The 18,992-nt window shown below is 42.4% G+C and overlaps 1 protein-coding gene across 3 annotated transcripts in view; it reads right to left on the bottom strand.

The window, feature by feature from the left end:
* The window catches only part of SLC12A2 (solute carrier family 12 member 2), a 192,835-nt gene that overhangs the window by 30,237 nt on the left and 143,606 nt on the right, over nt 1-18,992 (bottom strand). For all 3 annotated transcript variants that reach the window (XM_082258914.1, XM_082258915.1, XM_082258913.1), the window contains exons 18-19: nt 16,897-17,003; nt 9,664-9,743 (exon numbers count right to left, since the gene is read on the bottom strand). In XM_082258914.1, coding sequence (XP_082115040.1) covers nt 9,664-9,743; nt 16,897-17,003 — 187 coding nt within the window. The remainder of the gene's footprint in view (nt 1-9,663; nt 9,744-16,896; nt 17,004-18,992) is intronic.

Below are 18,992 nucleotides of genomic sequence, written 5' to 3'. Positions count from 1 at the left end.
AGAAAGAAGTGATGAAGCTGCAAGTATGAAAATGCCAAAAGTGTAACGCACCCTTTACACAAAGTTAAACTAAATCAAGTGAGATCCAGCAGTCAAGCTTTGATCCAGCAGTTTAAATAGATAGCCTTAAACAACACCTAGGAAGACGGAACAAATTATTATATGCACTTTGTCCCCTGAGGAACAGAACACTGATAAAAGTTAAAAATGGATTTTTGTAAAATCTTACCGTAAAATCCTTTTCTCTTAGCTCATTGACAGACGTAGTCCTCGGTGATACACCACCTTCGGGTTATGTTGCCTCCACAGGAGCAGGACTAGACAGGAAATTAAAAAGCTCTGGCCACACCCTAGGGGCAGTCCCAGAGGGTATATCCTCTCTCTCTCTGCCTCAGCAAATCAGTTATGTGAAAAAGCAGTCTTTAGAGATTTTAACCCAACCCAACTCAAAAACAGAGGGGCGGGGACTACGTCTGTCAATGAGCTAAGAGAAAAGGATTTTACGGTAAGATTTTACAAAAATCCATTTTTCTCTAGCGCTCATTGACAGACGTAGTCCTCGGTGATACACCACCTTCGGGAAGTCCCAGAGCAGTATCACAAATGAGGGGTGGGAAAATGGAAATCAAATCCAAATCTAGAAGGCCCAACCGGTGCCAACTAGAAGTTTACAATGCTCATCCTTAATGATGAGACTCAACAAAAAAGAGAAAAACTTTCCTTTTTTTTTTTTAAACAGAAAAAAACCCTCGAGGTAGACCACCGGTCTCCTCAAATTGCGGCCTGCAAAACCTTGCGGCCAAATGAGGCATCCGCCGATGCCGTCACATCAATCTTATAGAATTTTGTAAAGGTATGTACCGACGACCAGGTGGCCGCCTTACATACCTGGACCACTGACGCCTGATGGCGAAAGGCCCAGGAAGTACTGAGCGCTCGAGCGGAGTGCGCCCTAACAGGGAACGGAGGACTCTGACCCTTAATAGAATAAGCCTGTACCACCGTTTGTCTAATCCATTTGGCAATGGTCGCGGCAGATGCAGGCAAACCCTTTCTGGGGCCATCCGTGATCACAAAAAGTGAATCCGTCTTACGGAAAGATTCCGTAGCTTTCAGGTATACCCTGATTGCCCGAACCACATCTAAGGAATGCAACGCATATTCCCGATGATGCTTGGGCTGAGGACACAAGGAAGGTAGTACAATATCTTCATTCAGATGAAAATCTGAAACCACCTTAGGAAGAAAAGATGGCTTAGGATGAAGTACTACCTTATCCCTATGAACCACTAGGTATGGGGACTGGCATGATAATGCAGCCAGTTCTGACACCCTGCGAGCAGAAGTAATAGCCACCAAGAAGGCCATCTTCTGGGATAAAGTAAGCAAGGGAATCTCCCTGATGTTTTCAAAGGGAGGTTTCTGTAGAACCGACAAAACCAAATTAAGATCCCAGGGCGGTAAGGGCGCGCGGACTGGAGGAGCCAGGTGCCGCACCCCCTGTATGAAATTCCGCACCAAGGACTTGGTAGCTAAAGGTTTCTGAAAGAAGATTGCTAATGCTGAAACTTGACCCTTGATGGTGCTCAAGGCTAGCTTCTGCTCAACCCCTTGTTGCAAAAAGGCCAATATTCGAGTCACCGAATAGGTACGTGGAGGAAATCCTAAAGATTCGCACCACGCAATATAAGTCTTCCATGTGTGATAATAGACTTTGCTGGAAGTCGCTTTCCTTGCTTTAATAAGGGTAGGAATGACTGAAGTAGACAAACCTCTGTCCTTCAGTACTTGGGTCTCAATGGCCAGGCCATTAAACCCAGCGACTGTAAAGCATGATGGTAAATTGGTCCTTGAGACCACAGACACTCCCTGAGACGAAGTTCCCACGGAACGTCTACGACTAGCATGTCCAAGTCGGCCAGGCCGGCTTGAGGAGGCCAGCCTAGAATTTCTAGGACCACTGGCGCTGATAGAATCTGAACCAGGCGTCCCTAGAGGTATCTGGCCCCGACCATCCGAGAAAGTCTGGTCGTTTTCTGTTCCCACACATTTATCAGATACCTGATTGTTATCAGGAAGGGTGATCTTTTCTGGTTGAACCTCAGGGACCGAAGTCACCCGACTAGAGGCTACTGGGCCTATCTGGTCAACCAGATCCGATTCCTGTGAGGTATAGGGACTAATCTTAGGAAAAGGTAAAGGAAAGATCTATTCAGGGAATGGTAACTACCGCTTCCTGTAGTACTTAAATGTTGGAAGGGAAGAATCGCACCGGTAGTAGTGGTTGATGCTCGATCTAATGTCCTGAATACCGGTGAAAACGTCCCCCCACCCTGAAACCGGGTGGGGGCGCACCTTCAGGCTGTGTACTCCTTTGCTTCGGGTTTGGCTGGGTTGGTCCTCTGCTTGTCCGACCAGCCCTTCTTGAACCCTCCTGGAGGAGTCTTGCCTTTCCCGCTAGTACCAGCCGGGCGCCCTTTATGGGCGGTAAAGAAAGGTCCTCGCTTGTTGCGAGGTCCCTTAGCTTTAGCAGCCTGTGGCAAAAAAGTGCTCTTGCCCCCAGTGGCATCCTTAATGATTTCATCTAGGTTGGCCCCAAATAGACGATTCCCCTGAAAAGGGAGATTAGTCAAGGTCTTTTTGGAACCTAGGTCAGCTGACCAGCATTTTAACCACAGCACACGTCTGAGGATCACCGCTGACATAGATGCATGCCCTAATAAGGGAGTAGTGTCCAAGGCTGCGTCACAGATAAACTGTAGCCCTTGTATAATCTGTTCCATCAAATCAGATGTCTCCTGGGGAATATCTTTTCCCCTAAGGTCTTGGCGTACCATTTTCGCCCATTCCGTAAGTGTCTGGGAAACTAGACCAATAACAATTACTGGTCTAAATGCTGACCCTATCAGAGAGAAGATGGTGCGGGACTCTGCTTCCATCTTTCGATCCACCGGATCCTTAAAGGACGAAGTGTCCTCCACTGGGATAACCATGGCTTTATTCAGCCTGGAAATAGGTGGATCCACCACAGGTGGTACCGTCCATTTCTTAATGATGGATTCCTCAAACGGATAGCGTCTAGCAATACGCTTGGAAATAGTAAAGGTACGTTTAGAATGCTCCCATTCTCCTTTAATCTGATTACCGAAACATTTAGGTACAGGAAAAACTTTCACCGTTTTGATGGGCTTATTAGTACCAAAAGGAATCTCTGTTTCAGTTGCCTCTGCCGGTAAAGCCTCAAGTTTTAAGGTTTCCTGCACTGCCACAACTAGTGCGTCCACCAATGCTTCTTCCTGAATTATAGCAGGAGAAGAAGCGTCCTCCTCACTGTCTGAGGGGGCTTTACCTGGGATAACAGCCCTTGCAGAAGAACCTGCAACTGCAGTGACCATCTCTGAATCTGAGTCAGAGGTGTCAGATAGTATAGGGGTAGGCGGGGGTCGCTTCCTTGACCCCCGTCCCTGACAGGCCGCCTCCACCCGAGCCACCATAGACTCCAAAATTGCTGTAAATGACTCTACACTCTGTGCACCGGCGGGTCCCGTGGCCCCCTCGAGGGAAACAGGTGGGGGAATATGTGTGGCAGGGTCCATGATAATTCCAGTCACTTCCTGGATAATATAATTCAAAAATAAAAAACTTTTTTTTTTTTTTTTTCAGACCCCCAGCGCCACAAAAGCCCCTTAGTGTTACCTGCTAGGGATCCCTATCGATCGAGAGAGAGAGAGAGAGAGAGACCCCCAGGCTCACCACTTGATGCTCAGAGTTTAACTGCAACAGGTTACAGCGCTGTCTTGACAAACAGGAAGTCTTTTGGCTGGCTGCCCAGGAAGAAAGGAGGCGGCTCCGCCCCTCTGCACGCCTTCCGGCGCCTCCCCTAGCTCCACGAGGTGTTTGGATCACCTCAAACATGGCCGCCCCCATGCTGGAGACACGAGGCTACGCCAAAATGGCGGCTCGTGCGATCCAGCAAAAAAATGGCGGCGGCCTGTACTGAATAGCGGTGTGCTGCAGGGCACACAACACTCTCTCTGCATGGGGATTTGGCGTGGTTGGCGGTACCGGCCCTGGCGGACCGCATGGCCATTCGGGAGGCCTGCTAATAGCTGGAGATCTGATTAGGAAGGCAGTCTACATGTCCGTGGCTTCTGACTGGTAGGTAGCTTATTCTTATCACCGTAAGATTCCAAGAATGCCGCAGATTATAATCTTTTTAACATGTATACAATTAGATTGTTAGCTCCCAAACCAAGCCTCCTGGCTTTTTGCACATAGAATCACACTCAAAGTAGGAGGATCTGTGTCATTTATAGGATAGAGAGGGACTCTATCTTACCATACAGAGAGGGGCCCGCGTTCACCACAAGACCCGTCAGGGGAAAAGGGGGAACATACTACTCACCATACCGGAACCAGGCGGGCACCAACTCCTGACAGTACCCCTCTCCACCGGGGCGGGAGGGCTGTCGATCGATATGGACGCCGTGACTCATGGTCTTTGGCGTTTCAGCGAGACGTTTAACTCGCGGGGTCAGTCCTTTAATGGGACTTTGTCGCGGCCGACCCAGCGCGGAGCTATGGCCTGCACGCGCTCGTAGGCTGAACTGGGGTGACCACCGGATCTCAACATCCAGCCCGTCGCCCAGTTCAGCTTTCTTGATTGAAGATCTCACAGGAACACTGGAGAAAAAAAGCTGTCTAAAAAATCCTTTAAGAAAAAAATCTTGCCAGGACCTAAGATCCCAACAAGGTATCTAGGTCCTTACTCCTAACTAGACAGAAAATAACTGATTTGCTGAGGCAGAGAGAGAGAGGATATACCCTCTGGGACTGCCCCTAGGGTGTGGCCAGAGCTTTTTAATTTCCTGTCTAGTCCTGCTCCTGTGGAGGCAACATAACCCGAAGGTGGTGTATCACCGAGGACTACGTCTGTCAATGAGCGCTAGAGAAAGTAAGGCTTCTTTATTAAAAAAAAAAAAAAAAATGAATCAGTTTATAAAACGGATAATATTTTCCCTCTCACATGCCAAAGACATGCTGGAAGTTAATTGTCTCCTGTCTAAATTGGCCCTAGTATGTGTATGTATAAATGTGAGTTAGGGACCTTCGATTGTAAACTCCTTGAAGGCAGGGACTGACGTGAATGTACGATATAAATGTAAAGCGACGCATAAATGGACAGCGCTAAGTACCTGTAATAAACAAATATTTTAAAATGCTACCAAAATCTGAGAGGATAGTTATTTCACAGTGTAATCTGTAGGTGGAGACGAGTGGCAGCACCTCCATTTACATATAGCCGATTGCTAGGAAAACCAAACCTTAACCCTAGTAAATACGGGCCTAATGTGGGGCGGCATCAGCCAGTTCAACAGAAACCGGCGGACTTTCATCCCGTGTGCACTGCAGTCAGTCCAAAGGGACATGACCAGAAAAAGGTCTGCCAATCAGCTCCTGATCAGCACTCTCAGCCATTGGTGGAGTACGCTGACCGGAGTGTTCATGGCGGGGGGGCCAGGACACAAAAGCACAGCAGGTGAGATTGCTGTACTAACATTGCACAGTTAGTACAGCGGCTCCTCCTGAAGCACAGACAACTATAATTCTATGGATTCTGCCTGGGTATGCTATAGCAGTAATTTTGAACTATATTACAGCTTCCAATTAATTTAAAATGACAACCAGAACTGAATCCTTTACAAAGCATTGACGTGTATTGCAGCTTTATCCCAAATATTTTCAAAGCAGCCAGAGGAGTAAAAACACTGCAAGCACTTCTGTATTTGGTATCCATCACTTACTGGGCTGCCTTGCACCTCCTTTACATTTACCAAAGGAAAAGTGGTGCTGTAATTCCCTTGGAGGACATCAAACTTTCAACAGTGACAATGCAGACTAGTATATTCTTGGCAAAAGCTGTGCTGTAATACTTTAATATTTCCCTCTAAACCTAATCAAATACTAAAAGCAAGTTCTCCTGCAAAAGGCATGCCCCCAGTATGTAATAGGACAGTAAATAAGAGGGACCTTACATGCTTTATAATACACCCATTAAACATACACTTTAAAAGAAAACAATAGCTTGGCTTGCCGGAAATGAGTATTTCCTATGGTCTTTCATTTTGTCTATAAATAAGTCAGAGCTGCAGCTGTTGTAAAGGGTCCCAGTGGGAACAGATTCCACGAAATGAAAGGGAAAATGCCACATAACTAAAAACAGAAATTAAAGAATCTGACTGGCTCATTTAGGAGACAGCATTTTGTAAACCAGGGCAAGACCATGAGAATTTTCATAGTTTTTTATTTTTGGTGTTTTTAATATCAAATTTCCATTTTTAATTATCAACAGGATTGGGTTTGTTAAAAATTTAGAGAAGATGATGCTGAAGATTTGAGGTCATCAAAAATACGGGTGCTGTGATAAATGAAGACTTTGTTGGAGAAAAAGCAGTGTTTTAGGGGAACCTGCTCTAAGCCGCTAAAGGCGGCAAAATCCATTCATGGCAGTCCAGTAGGGGCATCTAGAAATTAACAGCCGTATTTATTTATTTAATCAATCATGATCCAGGAATAGACCAGTAGTACACTGACAGTAAAACCACGTACACACTACCAGTTTTTTTTTTTTTTTTTCATTCAACCTAGTGGGTTGAACAAATCAAAAAAAAAAAAAAACTGACTGCTCAGGTCAGAGCCGCTTTACTAACCATTCGATGTTAGTACAGCAATCTCCCCTGCTGTTCTATTGTGTTCGGTCAGGGGGACGCCTGGACAACAACTCCCCCCCCCTCCCCCCCACCGGCAGTTGGTCGTAGAGCGCTGAGCGGGAGCAGGTCAGCAGACCGTCTTGCGATCATGACTCTTGCTGAATGGCTGGCTTCTGTTGGACCAGCTGCCTCCACCCCCCGGATAGAATGTCGCAGGTTTCTAATGAACCAGCCCATGTTGTCCGACATTCGGCCCGTGTGTATTAAGCCTAAACCTGAAAATAGCACTTACAAGATAACATGATAAATGGGACATATGTTGTGCATATGTAGCACAAAGTTTAGCAGTGTTCTAACATGGATTTTAGCACACAGTTATTAGCATTATGTTTATTTGGAATTCTACTTTAAGTTAGTGAACTGCAGAGAGCAGTGGTCTAAACCAGAGAATGCTTGGCCTGCAGATTCCAGGTTACGCTGAAATAAGAATATATGCATCTTCAAGACACTTAAAATGACAGAATTTTCCTGTTCGACTGGAGTTTTCTTTTGAAGTGAAGCTACTCTTTTAAAGTGGAAGAAAACATTATCTATAACGAGTCTTAAAAATGTTGCCTCCCTCCTCCTCCTACCTAGCATGTATAAAATAAGATCTGTGTACTTCCCAATTTTTTAATCCACTCTGGTATGGTCATGTGAACCGGCAGCTTTACATAAGGGAGCACTCAACAACTCTGAATTCTGGGACCTGTGATGTCACCTATAGGCTCCCATGGCCCAGCCTTTGTCGGCACTTCTTCCTCTCTGCAGCAACTGCTCACTGACACAGGGGAGCTGGAGCTGCGGGATTACATGACTGAGCCGGGTAAATATAGGCAAGTACACACATTTTGATATATAGGTTAGGCTGGATATGGAGGAGGAGGGGGGTGCAGGGGCTTATAATTAGGCTTTTCTTCCACTTTAAAGCAAACCTGGATAGAAATATGGATGCTGATTTTATACTTAGAATGCTAGATATCCATCTTTGACACTTTTAGTCACTGACCTGGCACAAGATTCTAGATTAGAAAGTGAACTCAGGATTATGATTAACATATCTGTTGCAGATCAGCGTGTTTCTAAAAGCATCAAAGCTTTTTGATCAATATGATAAGCATGTCAAGGAGAGGTCAGTAATGGCAACTGCCATATACTATCATTACAGGCTACTTTTATTAATACTAGAGAGTACTTTGTAGTGCTAACAAAGAAATACAGCAAAGAAAGGGTGGATGCGTATACATCTGTGCTACGCCATACATTCCTTCTATTGTCTAAAAATCCACACCGCTTACAGGAGACAGAAGGCAACGTTTACAAAATGCTCTTTCAGTCAGCAAAATTATTGTCCACTAACTTTACCCTGCCCATATAATTAGGAGCTCTCAGCTTTTCTGGCCCCCATTTCCTGGCGTACAATGTCCTTTGTGTAAGGGGTGGAGAAATCCCTGAAATAATAGCTTGTCCTGTCACACCTCAGTCTGGCATGTCTTCATGTCCTTGATGATATTCTTGTCACTACAAGTTGTGTTAGTCACTGGAAAGTGTTACTGATCCCTACTGGTTTATTAAGTATTTTTCCGCAGTAACCCAGTAAAAAGAAAACATATCTGTGGGCAGAACAAATCTCTAACAGTTATTAAGTACTGGTAATTCTAATTACCAAACGGCAACTGTCCGCTGGGGGAACAGACAGCTAAAACTCCCTGCTAACTGAAATTAGATTCGCAGTGTCATTCTTTTAACATAGCCATCAGCCATTAACAGCAAAGGAAAAATACAATTATGAACCATGATTCAACAGGAACATAAAAAAATAAAAAATATTTAAACTCTTGAAACGCAGTTACAAAAAAAAAAAAAAAAAAGAGCCTGTACTCCATTTTTTACTTTTAAAGTAAACCGCAGACACCATAGAATGGCTGCCATTACTTTAAAAGATAGAAAAGGCTCCTCTGTGCCTCTCTGATTTAGTTTCACCTTGTAACCGGGGCATGTGTGCATTTACTGAATAGTCATTCCTAGGCTAACAGCAATGTATAAATTGTGCATTAGACTTTATGCAGAAAAATAACCTACAACAGATTTGTTGCGACTCCTGTAAAATGAGGAATGATGATTACTTAACAGGATTTACCAGATTACTTCATCTTGTACATTAGAGGTCAACTTAGTGAAGCTTTGCTGTAATAATCTGACTTTTGCACACTGAACTATTGCATTTTAATTCCAGCCTAAATCTTCCTCTTCACAGGTCCCTTGCTGGTGCTCCTGGCCCCTCCATCCTGTGGAGTGCTCTCACAGCAAGAAGTTTACTATGGGGGGCACCCAAGCCACTGCCCTGTGCATCCACTCAGACACGGAGCTGGGGCTTAGCCCCACCCCTCCCTTGCCTCATTGGCTCACTGACTTTGATGGATAGCAGCGGACACCGCTGTCTCAGTCAACGAGGAGGGAGAGACCCAGACAGCCGAGGCTCTCGTGCAACATTGCTGGATCGAGATTGGGCTCGGGTAAGTATTAGGGGGCTGCTGCACACAAAAGGCTTTTTATCTTTATGCATAGAATGCATGAAGTTAAAAAAACCTTCTGCCTTTAGAACCACTTTAAGGTTCCAATTACAAGTAGAAAGGTTGTAATAAAGTGTGTGTGTATATATATATATATATATATATATATATATATATATATATATAAAAAGAGATATATCACATAATCTCATAAATGTAGCCACATCAGCTTTCCTACTTGCTTTTAAATAACAAGAAGAACAGCAAACAAATAAACCACACACAGGGCCTAAACATATATTAGTGTGAATATTTTCATTTTACAGGTCCAGTATGTTTTAATAAAATGGTTTTCACATTTATTTTTTTACTGCAGTTTTATATACTTAAAACCCAATTACCTTGTCCCTGGAGATGTGAAATATCTAACCCTTCTCTCAGGCGGATGACAACTACACCATACTGGTAGTCAAAAGCATCACTGGAAAAAGAAAAGTATTATAAGGTCACTATTAAATAGCATTGCTTAAATGAGTATACAGCAACATTATATTAACCTAGCTGAGGTATCATCTACTGTATATTTTATAATACAGTGGGGCCGATATTTATAGGGAAAATAAAGTGTTTTTTTACATATTTTTATTGTTTTATAGTCAGCTTTTTAACATCATTAACATTTATTTCTATCTTGGGAAAATGTTCATACAAGAATTCTTTTTTTTTTTCTGTTTAATATTGATTCATTAACGAACAAGTGATAAACCGCAAAAGTAAAAAAGACAATTCATAATATCTATACCAAAAATGAATACAGAAAGGTGTTACCCGAAGACTAACATGGGCGGCAAGCTAAAGGAAGTAAGATCTGACAATGTATCAATGCCTGGGTCCGGGTGGACATTAAGGGGTACACGTCGAACAATCATAAGTGGACAGGAAGGGGGTATGAGACAGAGAAGCAGGGGAGAGATGAATAGGAGAGGGAGGGGAGAAGAAAGGGAAGGAGGAGGGGGGTGGTGCATGGGATGCTGGTGTCAGATGAAGTGATCAACTGCAGAGTAAAAACAATAAAGTTAAAGAGAACAAAAAGCAAAGATCATAATGACAATACAAATAACACAAATTAGGGCTAAGAAGTTAGGACTCATCACTGAGGTGAATAACAGAGGGCTCAAGCATAATCTCTTTATAATAAGAAGTGGTTTTAAATTCAAACCAGTGGGCCCATTTTTTGGTGTGGCAATTAATGTTGCCTTTAGCGATATGGGTGACAAACAAACAACCTTCCTCTGCTTTTAGTAGCCTATGCCTCAGTAAGAGTGCCACTGGCTGACCCCCACAGAGCCAGGATAAGGGCTTTTGCTGTGTTTAAAAATGAGGGGTGAGGGAGCATTTATAAGAGCCAACTTGTTTGAAGGTACCATTTAAGAGTATTGCCCAAGGGTCAAAGGGAAGGGAGACATTGGTTATTTGGTTTACGAGGCTGAGTACTTCGGACCATAAAGGGCGAGTTATCAGGCAATCCCCCACCAGATGTGAGCATGAGAGGCAGGGTTCCTGCAATTCCTCCAACACAATGGGGAATAGGAGGGGGAACATATTATGAAGATTGACTGGGGTGTAACGACATCTTGTTAAGAGCTTGTAGTTTGTTTCCGCCATCTTGGATGAGATTGAGGAAGTACGGAAGAGGAGCAACATTTTTTCCTTTTGTCTGGGAGATGAGACTGAAGATCGGTTTACCATTTAGCAAGGTAATCTTGGTAGGGGGGCCCTTGGAGCGTAATTATGTTTACACAGGGCATGCAGGTGTGGAGTAAGGTAAATACCCAAGTATTTTAAATTCTCAGTTTTCCATTGACATGGAAAACGCAGGTTTTATTTGATCAGCTTCTGATCAGGGGATATTATTATTTAGGATTTCTGATTTTGAGAGGTTAATCTTAAAGTTAGAGAGCGATTGGAATGTGCTGAAGGCAGACATTAAGTTTGGAAGTGAAATGCATGGCTGTTGGATAAAAAACAAGATATCATCTGCGTAGGCCCCATATTTGTGTGTTATGGGGCCTACTTTGACATCTTGAATGCCATCATTATTTCTAATTGTGGCGAGAAAGAGTTAGAGTGAAATGGCGAACAACAGGAGTGACCAGGGGCAATCCCGTCTGGTGCCATTGTGCAGTGTGAAGGGGTCGCTCAGCAGTCTGTTAATCCAGATTTTCACAGTGGGGCTGGGGTAGAGAGAGGAAATGTGATTGAACATTTTGGGTCCCAAGCTGAAAAAATGAAGGGTTGTCAAGAGGTAGTCCCAGTCCACCCTATCAAAAGCTTTTTCAGCATCTGTGGATAGGAGAAGGGTGGGTTGGGAACACCTGCCAACAAAATTATTCAGTGAGAGGGAGCAAAGAGAGTTGCCCCTGGCTTCTCTACCAGGGGTAAAACCTGTTTGAGATCCATTTAGGGAGGAGGGGTAGGAGTCTAGTGGCCATGACTTTGGCAAATAATTTCACATCCACATTCAGCAAATATATGGGACAGAAGCTACCACAACAGGTGGGGTCCTTGCCCAGGTTGGGAATTACCTTAATATGAGCAGAGAGGGATTCTGAACGTAAGCCTGTGTTGTTGGAAAAAGAGTTGGCATAAGCCGTCAGGTGGGGCTGCAATACCACACTAAAGGTTTTGTAATACAAGGCTGTAAACCCATCTGGGCCTGGGGCGTTACCGAGTGGCATTGATTATAAGGGAAGTTTGGAACTCCTCAACCAAGAAGTCAGCTCCCAACTGTCTAAGGGATTTGCAAGAAAGTTTAGGGAGTTTAGAGAAGCAAGTTCTCCTTGAACGTTGTAGAGATTAGTATAGAATTCCCTGAAAGTCGGGGGAATTTGAGGAGAGGCATGGGCCATTTCGCCTGAGGGGAGTTCGATTTTAGAAATGAAAGAGGCAGAATTGTTTTAATAGAAGGGAGCATGCTAGCTGTTTTCCACGTTTATTTCACAATTCATACACTTGCTGTGAAACAAGGTGGAACTTCCTCTTAGTCTCTAAATCAAGGAGAGTTTTGAGTTCTTCCCTCTTTTGCCTAAGTGCCTCCAGATGGGATTTGTGCAGAGATAGTTTGTGGGTCTTTTCGAGATCTGCTACCTGTTGCAACGTTTCTTTGAGTTGTTGACCATGTGCTCTCCGTTTCCTAGCACCAAGTTCAATGAGCTTTCCCCTCATTGTGGCCTTGTGGGCCTCCCACTGCAGAGAAGGAGTCATTTATGTGGAAGTGTTCTCTGCAAAATACTGTGATAAGGTGGATAAAAGGGAGACATGCATGGGATGTGAGAGGAGGAAATCGTTAAGATTACAGTTGTTGGTGCGGGTGGGTAGAAAGGGCACGGTTACACGAACAGAGACAAAAAAAAAAAAAAAAAACTACTAGTGTGTACTAGGCTTAAGCTTTGCTGAAGTCTGGGTATTGTTATCGCAGTAGTGGGTTATGCCTTATCAAAGAGTTTAGTGGGAGGTTTATAACAAACAGAGCCTTCAAGGCAAGCTTTGTCTGCTTTACATCCTTCTTAGCCAAGGCTAGCCATAGATGATACAACTTTCTTTCAGGAAAAAAAAAAAAATCAATCTATTCTCCCATCTACACAGTAAGTGTTGATGGGGAAATGCCTCCCGCTTCAATGCATTCCCGGCCGGCAGAATACATTGATTAGTGAAAGTGCCTATAGCCGCTGGCAGAACCCATAAGTGGAAGAATCCCGAAAAGCAGGTTGTAGCACATGGTCACTTTTTGTTTATCAGCATTTCTGTGTCTAAGCACTTTATGGACTCGCATGTTTGAGTGATGCACTTTATTTGATGCATTGTTCACTGATTTAAGGGGACAGCGCAACACATTTTTATGTAGAGGTTTATTTGATATATATATCATATTATCAAATGAGTGCAGTAGTTTTAATTTAGGATTTATTTTTTATGTACACTAAGCGCAGGTTCAGATTTACACTTTTCAAAAAATTATAGTCCCCCTTTAAATAGATTTTTCACTTTTATTAGCCATTGCGGTAGCAGCAAATTGCACAATTCTTGCTACTGATCAAAACAAGAGTCTTCAGATTTTAGTTATTTATTTTACAAGTTTTTAAAGACGCAAAGTTATTGAAATGATGGAAAAGAATACCCTGCTATAACAAGACAAGTTGTAATCAGTCTGAAATGAACAATATACTGTTCTTTCCCGCAGTTTCCATAAAAGAATTCCTACCGTTTCCACATGCGAGTTCACCGCAAGCTATAAAAATTTCAATTTAACGGCTTCCAAGTCAAGATTAAGTCAAATGTGCCCAGAATGTCGCAATTTGCAAAATATACAATTTTCAGTATATAAATGCATTAACAGCAGCGTGTTCCAGCTGTGAAAATCAGTCATAACTCAGGCAAGACTTGATTCAGGGAAAGGGATGAATATTTGGAAACAGTAAATGCCTGTAATCAACTAACTGAAAGACTTGTATGTGTGCGATTGCCTCTGCTGCTGTGACTGTCTGTCCCTCATACAAATACTGTATTCCTTGTTGTTTGTTTTCTTTACTGAAAGCAGCTGAGAGCAATGTCATAAATCAAAATCACATTACTCAGCAGAGGGAGCATGCAACTAAACAAGCCTTCTCACATCTGGCACTGCAGAGTCCCAAGAAACATAGGGCACCCGCAATGTAAAGGAAATTCTTCAATTCACAAACATTGAGGTCTGTAATCAAATAGCCAGCATTACTGCCCATGTAGGATTTTCTGTTTAACCACTTCTTGACTGGAAGGATTTTCCCCCTTAATACCCAGGCCATATTTTGCAATTCGGCACTGCGTTACTTTAACGGACAATTGCGCGGTCGTGCGACGTTGTACCTTAATAAAGGTGATGTCCTTTTTTCCCCACAAATAGAACTTTCTTTTGGTGGTATTTGATCACCTGTGTGTTTTTTTATAACAAACAAAATAGCAACAATTCTGAAAAAAAAAAAAAAAAATTTTTTTCACATTCTGCTATACAAATTCCCAAAAAAAAAAAAAACATTTAAAATCTAAATTTTTTAACATTTTAAGCCAATTTGTTTTCTGCTACATATTTATGGTAAAAAAAAAAAAAATCGAAATAAGTATATTTTGATTGGTTTGCACAAAAGCTATCGCGCCTACTAACTACGGGAAAGATTTATGTCATTTTTATTGTTTTTTTGGTGGCGATCTGCGATTTTTTGCGGGACTGTGACATTGCGGCAGACAGATCAGAACCCTGACTGACATTTTTGACACTTTTGGGGGGACCAGTGACATTACTACAGTAATCAGTGCTAAAAATATGCACTGTTACTGTAATAATGACACTGGCAGGGAAGGGGTTAACACAGTAAGTGATCAAGGTGTGAAATGTGTACCTAAGGGCATGTTTCTAACTGTATGGGGGCAGGGCTTGTGAAATGATCACAGAGACCTGTGATCCTACGTAGAAGGATCACAGGGGCTCTGTGATCATTCCAGAGAGAAGAACGGCCAGCTGTATTTACAACAGCTGACCGTTCTTCTCTCTCAGCGGGGAGCGATTGCGGGAGCCAAGTGGCAATTTGAGCCACCTGCCCTGAGCATCGGAGTCCCCGCTGCCAAGTGGGGGCAGGAGCGCACCGCACAATAAAAAGGAAAATTGAACGGACATGGATTTTTTTCACAAAAGTGAATTCCGTACCATTCGGCTTTAATTAACCACTCGCCAATCAGCCGCCATAGTTATACTGCGGCAGGTGGGCTCGGTTACGTCACTTCATGTAGCAGTTAGTGTGGGTGCGCGCATGCGCCAAATGGCTAGAGGGGGAGCCAATCAGCGGATTCGGCGGCCGTAATGTTCTCCGGGCACCCGTGATCGCTTCCCGTGGAAACAGAACAACGGTCTGCCGATGTAAACAAGGCACACTGCTGTTCTGTCAGTGATGAACACAGGGATTCTGTGTTCCTCCTATTTAGGAACACAGGTCTCTGTGTTCATCAAGTGAGCCCACCTCCTACATAGTTAGAACGCATTCCCTAGGCACACATTTAACCCTTTGATCGCCCCTGGCGTTAACCACTTCCCTGCCAGTGTCATTAGTACAGTAACTATGCATATTTTTAGCACGGATTACTGTAGCAATGTCACTGGTCCCCTCAAAAGTGTCAGTTAGGTGTCTGATCTGTTCACCGCAATGTCGCAGTCCTGCTAAAAACCACTAATAGCCTCCATTACTAGTAAGAATAAATAAAAATTAATTAAACCTTACCCCTAGTTTGCAGACACGATAACTTTTGCGCAAACCAATCAATATACACTTATTGGGTTTTATTTACCAAAAATATGTAGCAGAAAACATATTGGCCTAAAATGAGGAACAAAAAAAAATAGATTTTTTTTATTGGGAATGTTTTATAGCAAATAGTAAAAAAATATATATATTTTTTTTTCAGAATTGTCACTCTTTTTGTTTATAGCGCAAAAAAAAAAAAAAAAAATCACATAGGTGAAATAAAGAAATCTTTATTTGTGGGGGGGGGGGGAGACACCAATTTTATTTGGGTACAGCGTTGCAGGATTGCGCAATTAGTTAGTTAAAAAAATGGCCTGGTCATTAAGGGGGGTAAAACCTTCCAATCCTTAAGTGGTTAAAGTGGTTGTAAACCATCACATATATCCAGTAGAAATGCACCAAAACATATCGGCCGAAAATGGTGTTCTCTGCATTTTGCTGATCAGTGAAAAAGATGGTGATAATGGCGCCAAAACCACACATGATTTTGCCATGATTTTACTGGGTATATGGTTTGTTTTTCATAGGTCATGGGACTTAAAAACCATCCAAAAGGTAACACAGGTGCGTTATTGATGCATTCTTGCTGCATGTTCAATCCATGTCAAAAGGGAGGTGCATTTTTGGTGCTGTTTTTTTAACGAACCAAAAATGCAGCAAGCAGGATTTTAAACACCACAACGGAAGCCCAAGAGACCAGTGTGAAGACATACATAGAATTTAAGGGGATACATTTTTCCTTGAGCTTTTCTTGCGCTAAAAGTGGCAATAATGGCCAGCAATAAATTTGTATTCATTTAAATTCATGATATTAATAAAAAGTCAAATATAATACAATTATATATAAAAACAAATATTTTTTTAAAAACTGAATTTCAGTTTTGCTTGTCGGTCAAACGCATCCTGCATTTTCGGGTTTGGCACCAAAATTTCCATTCGGTGCACCTCTAATACCCAGTGAATTAAATAGCCTCAGATGATACACATAAATAGGAACAAATCCTCCTACATAAGTTTTACTCGTTTATCTGTAGTATTCTTTTTTCTACATCCATTCAAAAGAATTTAGATAAAATCATTCTGCTGTGATTAATGCTATAACAATGAGAGGTGCAGCATCACTTATATAAACTTGATCCTGCACAGGGAACCGTCCTGCAGCAGTAAATCTGCTATAGGGGGTCTGAAATTGGTTAAAAAAATCATAATACAATTTTTTCCAAATGATTATATCCAAGAAAAGCCGATTCTATGGTCAAGAGTTAGAGAAGATGGTAAGAAATCAACAGGTTTGCCTGTACTCACTGCAGTAGGCTAATGTAGGTCTCCACGTCTTTCATATCACACTGAAGCCAATTTTTCTTGAAGCCAACAACAAGAGTATTTGGTCTCATACGTCCTAACCCAGCGGCCTACAGTTCAAAGAGACAGTACATGGTTTAGTCAGTAGTTTGAGGCACAGGTACCTTACCCAACTCTGGTGAAATACCTAATGTAACTTTTAATCCTAACGTTATCTCTTTTCTTTTATTTTAAATAGTTTGTTTGGGCCATGCTGGCCCTAATGAACTACCGTATTTCCATTACTAATTGCTGATGCTGCTGTCAATGTCATATAAACTGTATGTAGCCTTAGTGACAATTTACAGCATAGTGCTCCAGTAGTGGTAAAGGTATTTAATGTCTGCTGTCAGAACAGAATCAATCAAGCTGAGCACTACTCAGCCATTCACAGGAACCCTGGTATTTTTATCAATGAATGCAAGGCTTCTTCTGAATGGTCGAATTGGACAGGCAGGCAGGTAACATCACAATCTTCACCTCAGCTACTCTGAGGAAGCCTTTTATTCGTTAATAAAAAGTCAAGGCCTCCCGTGAATGACTGAACAGTGCTTAGTTCGACTTGATTTTGTTACGGCAGCAGATGGGAATTCCCTGTACCAACGGCAGCAAAAAAGCGCTGCAAAATGTACGTAGCAGATGCTACATACGGTTTATATGGTAATGACAGCAACTGTAGCAGTTTGTAAAGGAAATAGTTTGTTTGGGCCAGCTTAGGCTATTTAAAGTGAAAAGAAAGATGGATTTAGGCTTTAGGCCAAGGTGCGAGAGCAGCCTGCCAAGCAATTATATTTCATATCAAGAGATTTTGCTGTGATGTCTCAAAATCCTATGCACGAGGTCCGTGTAAACCTATATAATATATACTCAACCCCGTCAACATCAGACGCAAGTCACAACTTACTGGTCAAAGGAAATTCCATGTTTTGCAAATATTAATAATAAAATCTATACATATGTAAAACGTATACACCCCAAACATTAGCCATAGACTTAATCCTAAACTTAAGACATTGCTACAGACAAAAAAAAACACTATCTGAAACCATGAGATTTTGTTTGCATGGCTTTAAGAGGGTATCTGTGAGCCAAAAAGATAAATATATGTAAACTTTAAATAGTACCTCTAAATTCAACCAATGGGGAAGCGCTACGCAAACTGGAGCAGTCAGAATCTGAAGCAGCTGTGTGCAGTAACCAACCAACATTTAGCTTCAGTTTGTTCAGTTAAAGGCTAACACCACCTATATTTGGTGTTACCCCGTGACAGTGTGTGGGGGATGTTCTCCCCTGCAGAGGCTGTCACTTTTGCAATTGGCATGGCTGAGCAGGACTACATCTGCACAGCAGCATCAATTATTAGATGAATGAACTACAAGTCCAATCTTTCACCGTGGCAGTTCAACTTTTAGTTCTCAATAGAACACAAGTGTGGTAATCAATGCACTCGTAGTCCATTGACACTTCCTCTAGCTCTCCAACTGAGAGTCCGTACCTTGGTACAGACATATGGCTGAAGGAAGAGTCTATTGGGGTCCTGGTACCACGATCCACCAATCCCTGATGCAATCTTTTGAAGAGGTCTATGCAAAAAAATAATAATAAAACATAAATTTTTTCTACATATATTTATTATCTATACTTAATATCAATATATTTGCATTCATTATGTTTCCGCAAAATATGGACTTAACCTTTAGAAAATGAAATCTGAAAACCAAAAGCCGATTGGTTGCCATGCACAGCTAACTCCAGATTCTCCCTGCTCCAGTTTTAGTAAATTCTCCTTAAAGAATTTGTAGAAATAAATTGTATTAAAAGTTTTTTGCCCCTGTAGAGACCGTCAATGTGGAAAGGCATATGATGCAATGCACTTTATCCTTCACTCGTTGCACACAGTATTCCAACAGCCTATTCGTTTGAATGGGGCCCAAGGTAGGAGAGATCATTACTGCTTATAAGTTGTGCTGTGCTATCTCACACAGAAAGCAATGGTCTGTCTCTGCAGCCTGCTTCCCAGGAAGAGAACTTTGTGCTACCACGAAAGCAAAGTGAAATGC

Source organism: Pelophylax lessonae (genome assembly GCF_965119305.1).
Source record: "Pelophylax lessonae genome assembly, chromosome: 1".
Taxonomy (NCBI): Eukaryota; Metazoa; Chordata; class Amphibia; order Anura; family Ranidae; genus Pelophylax; species Pelophylax lessonae.
This window is presented reverse-complemented; position numbering and strand designations above follow the sequence as displayed.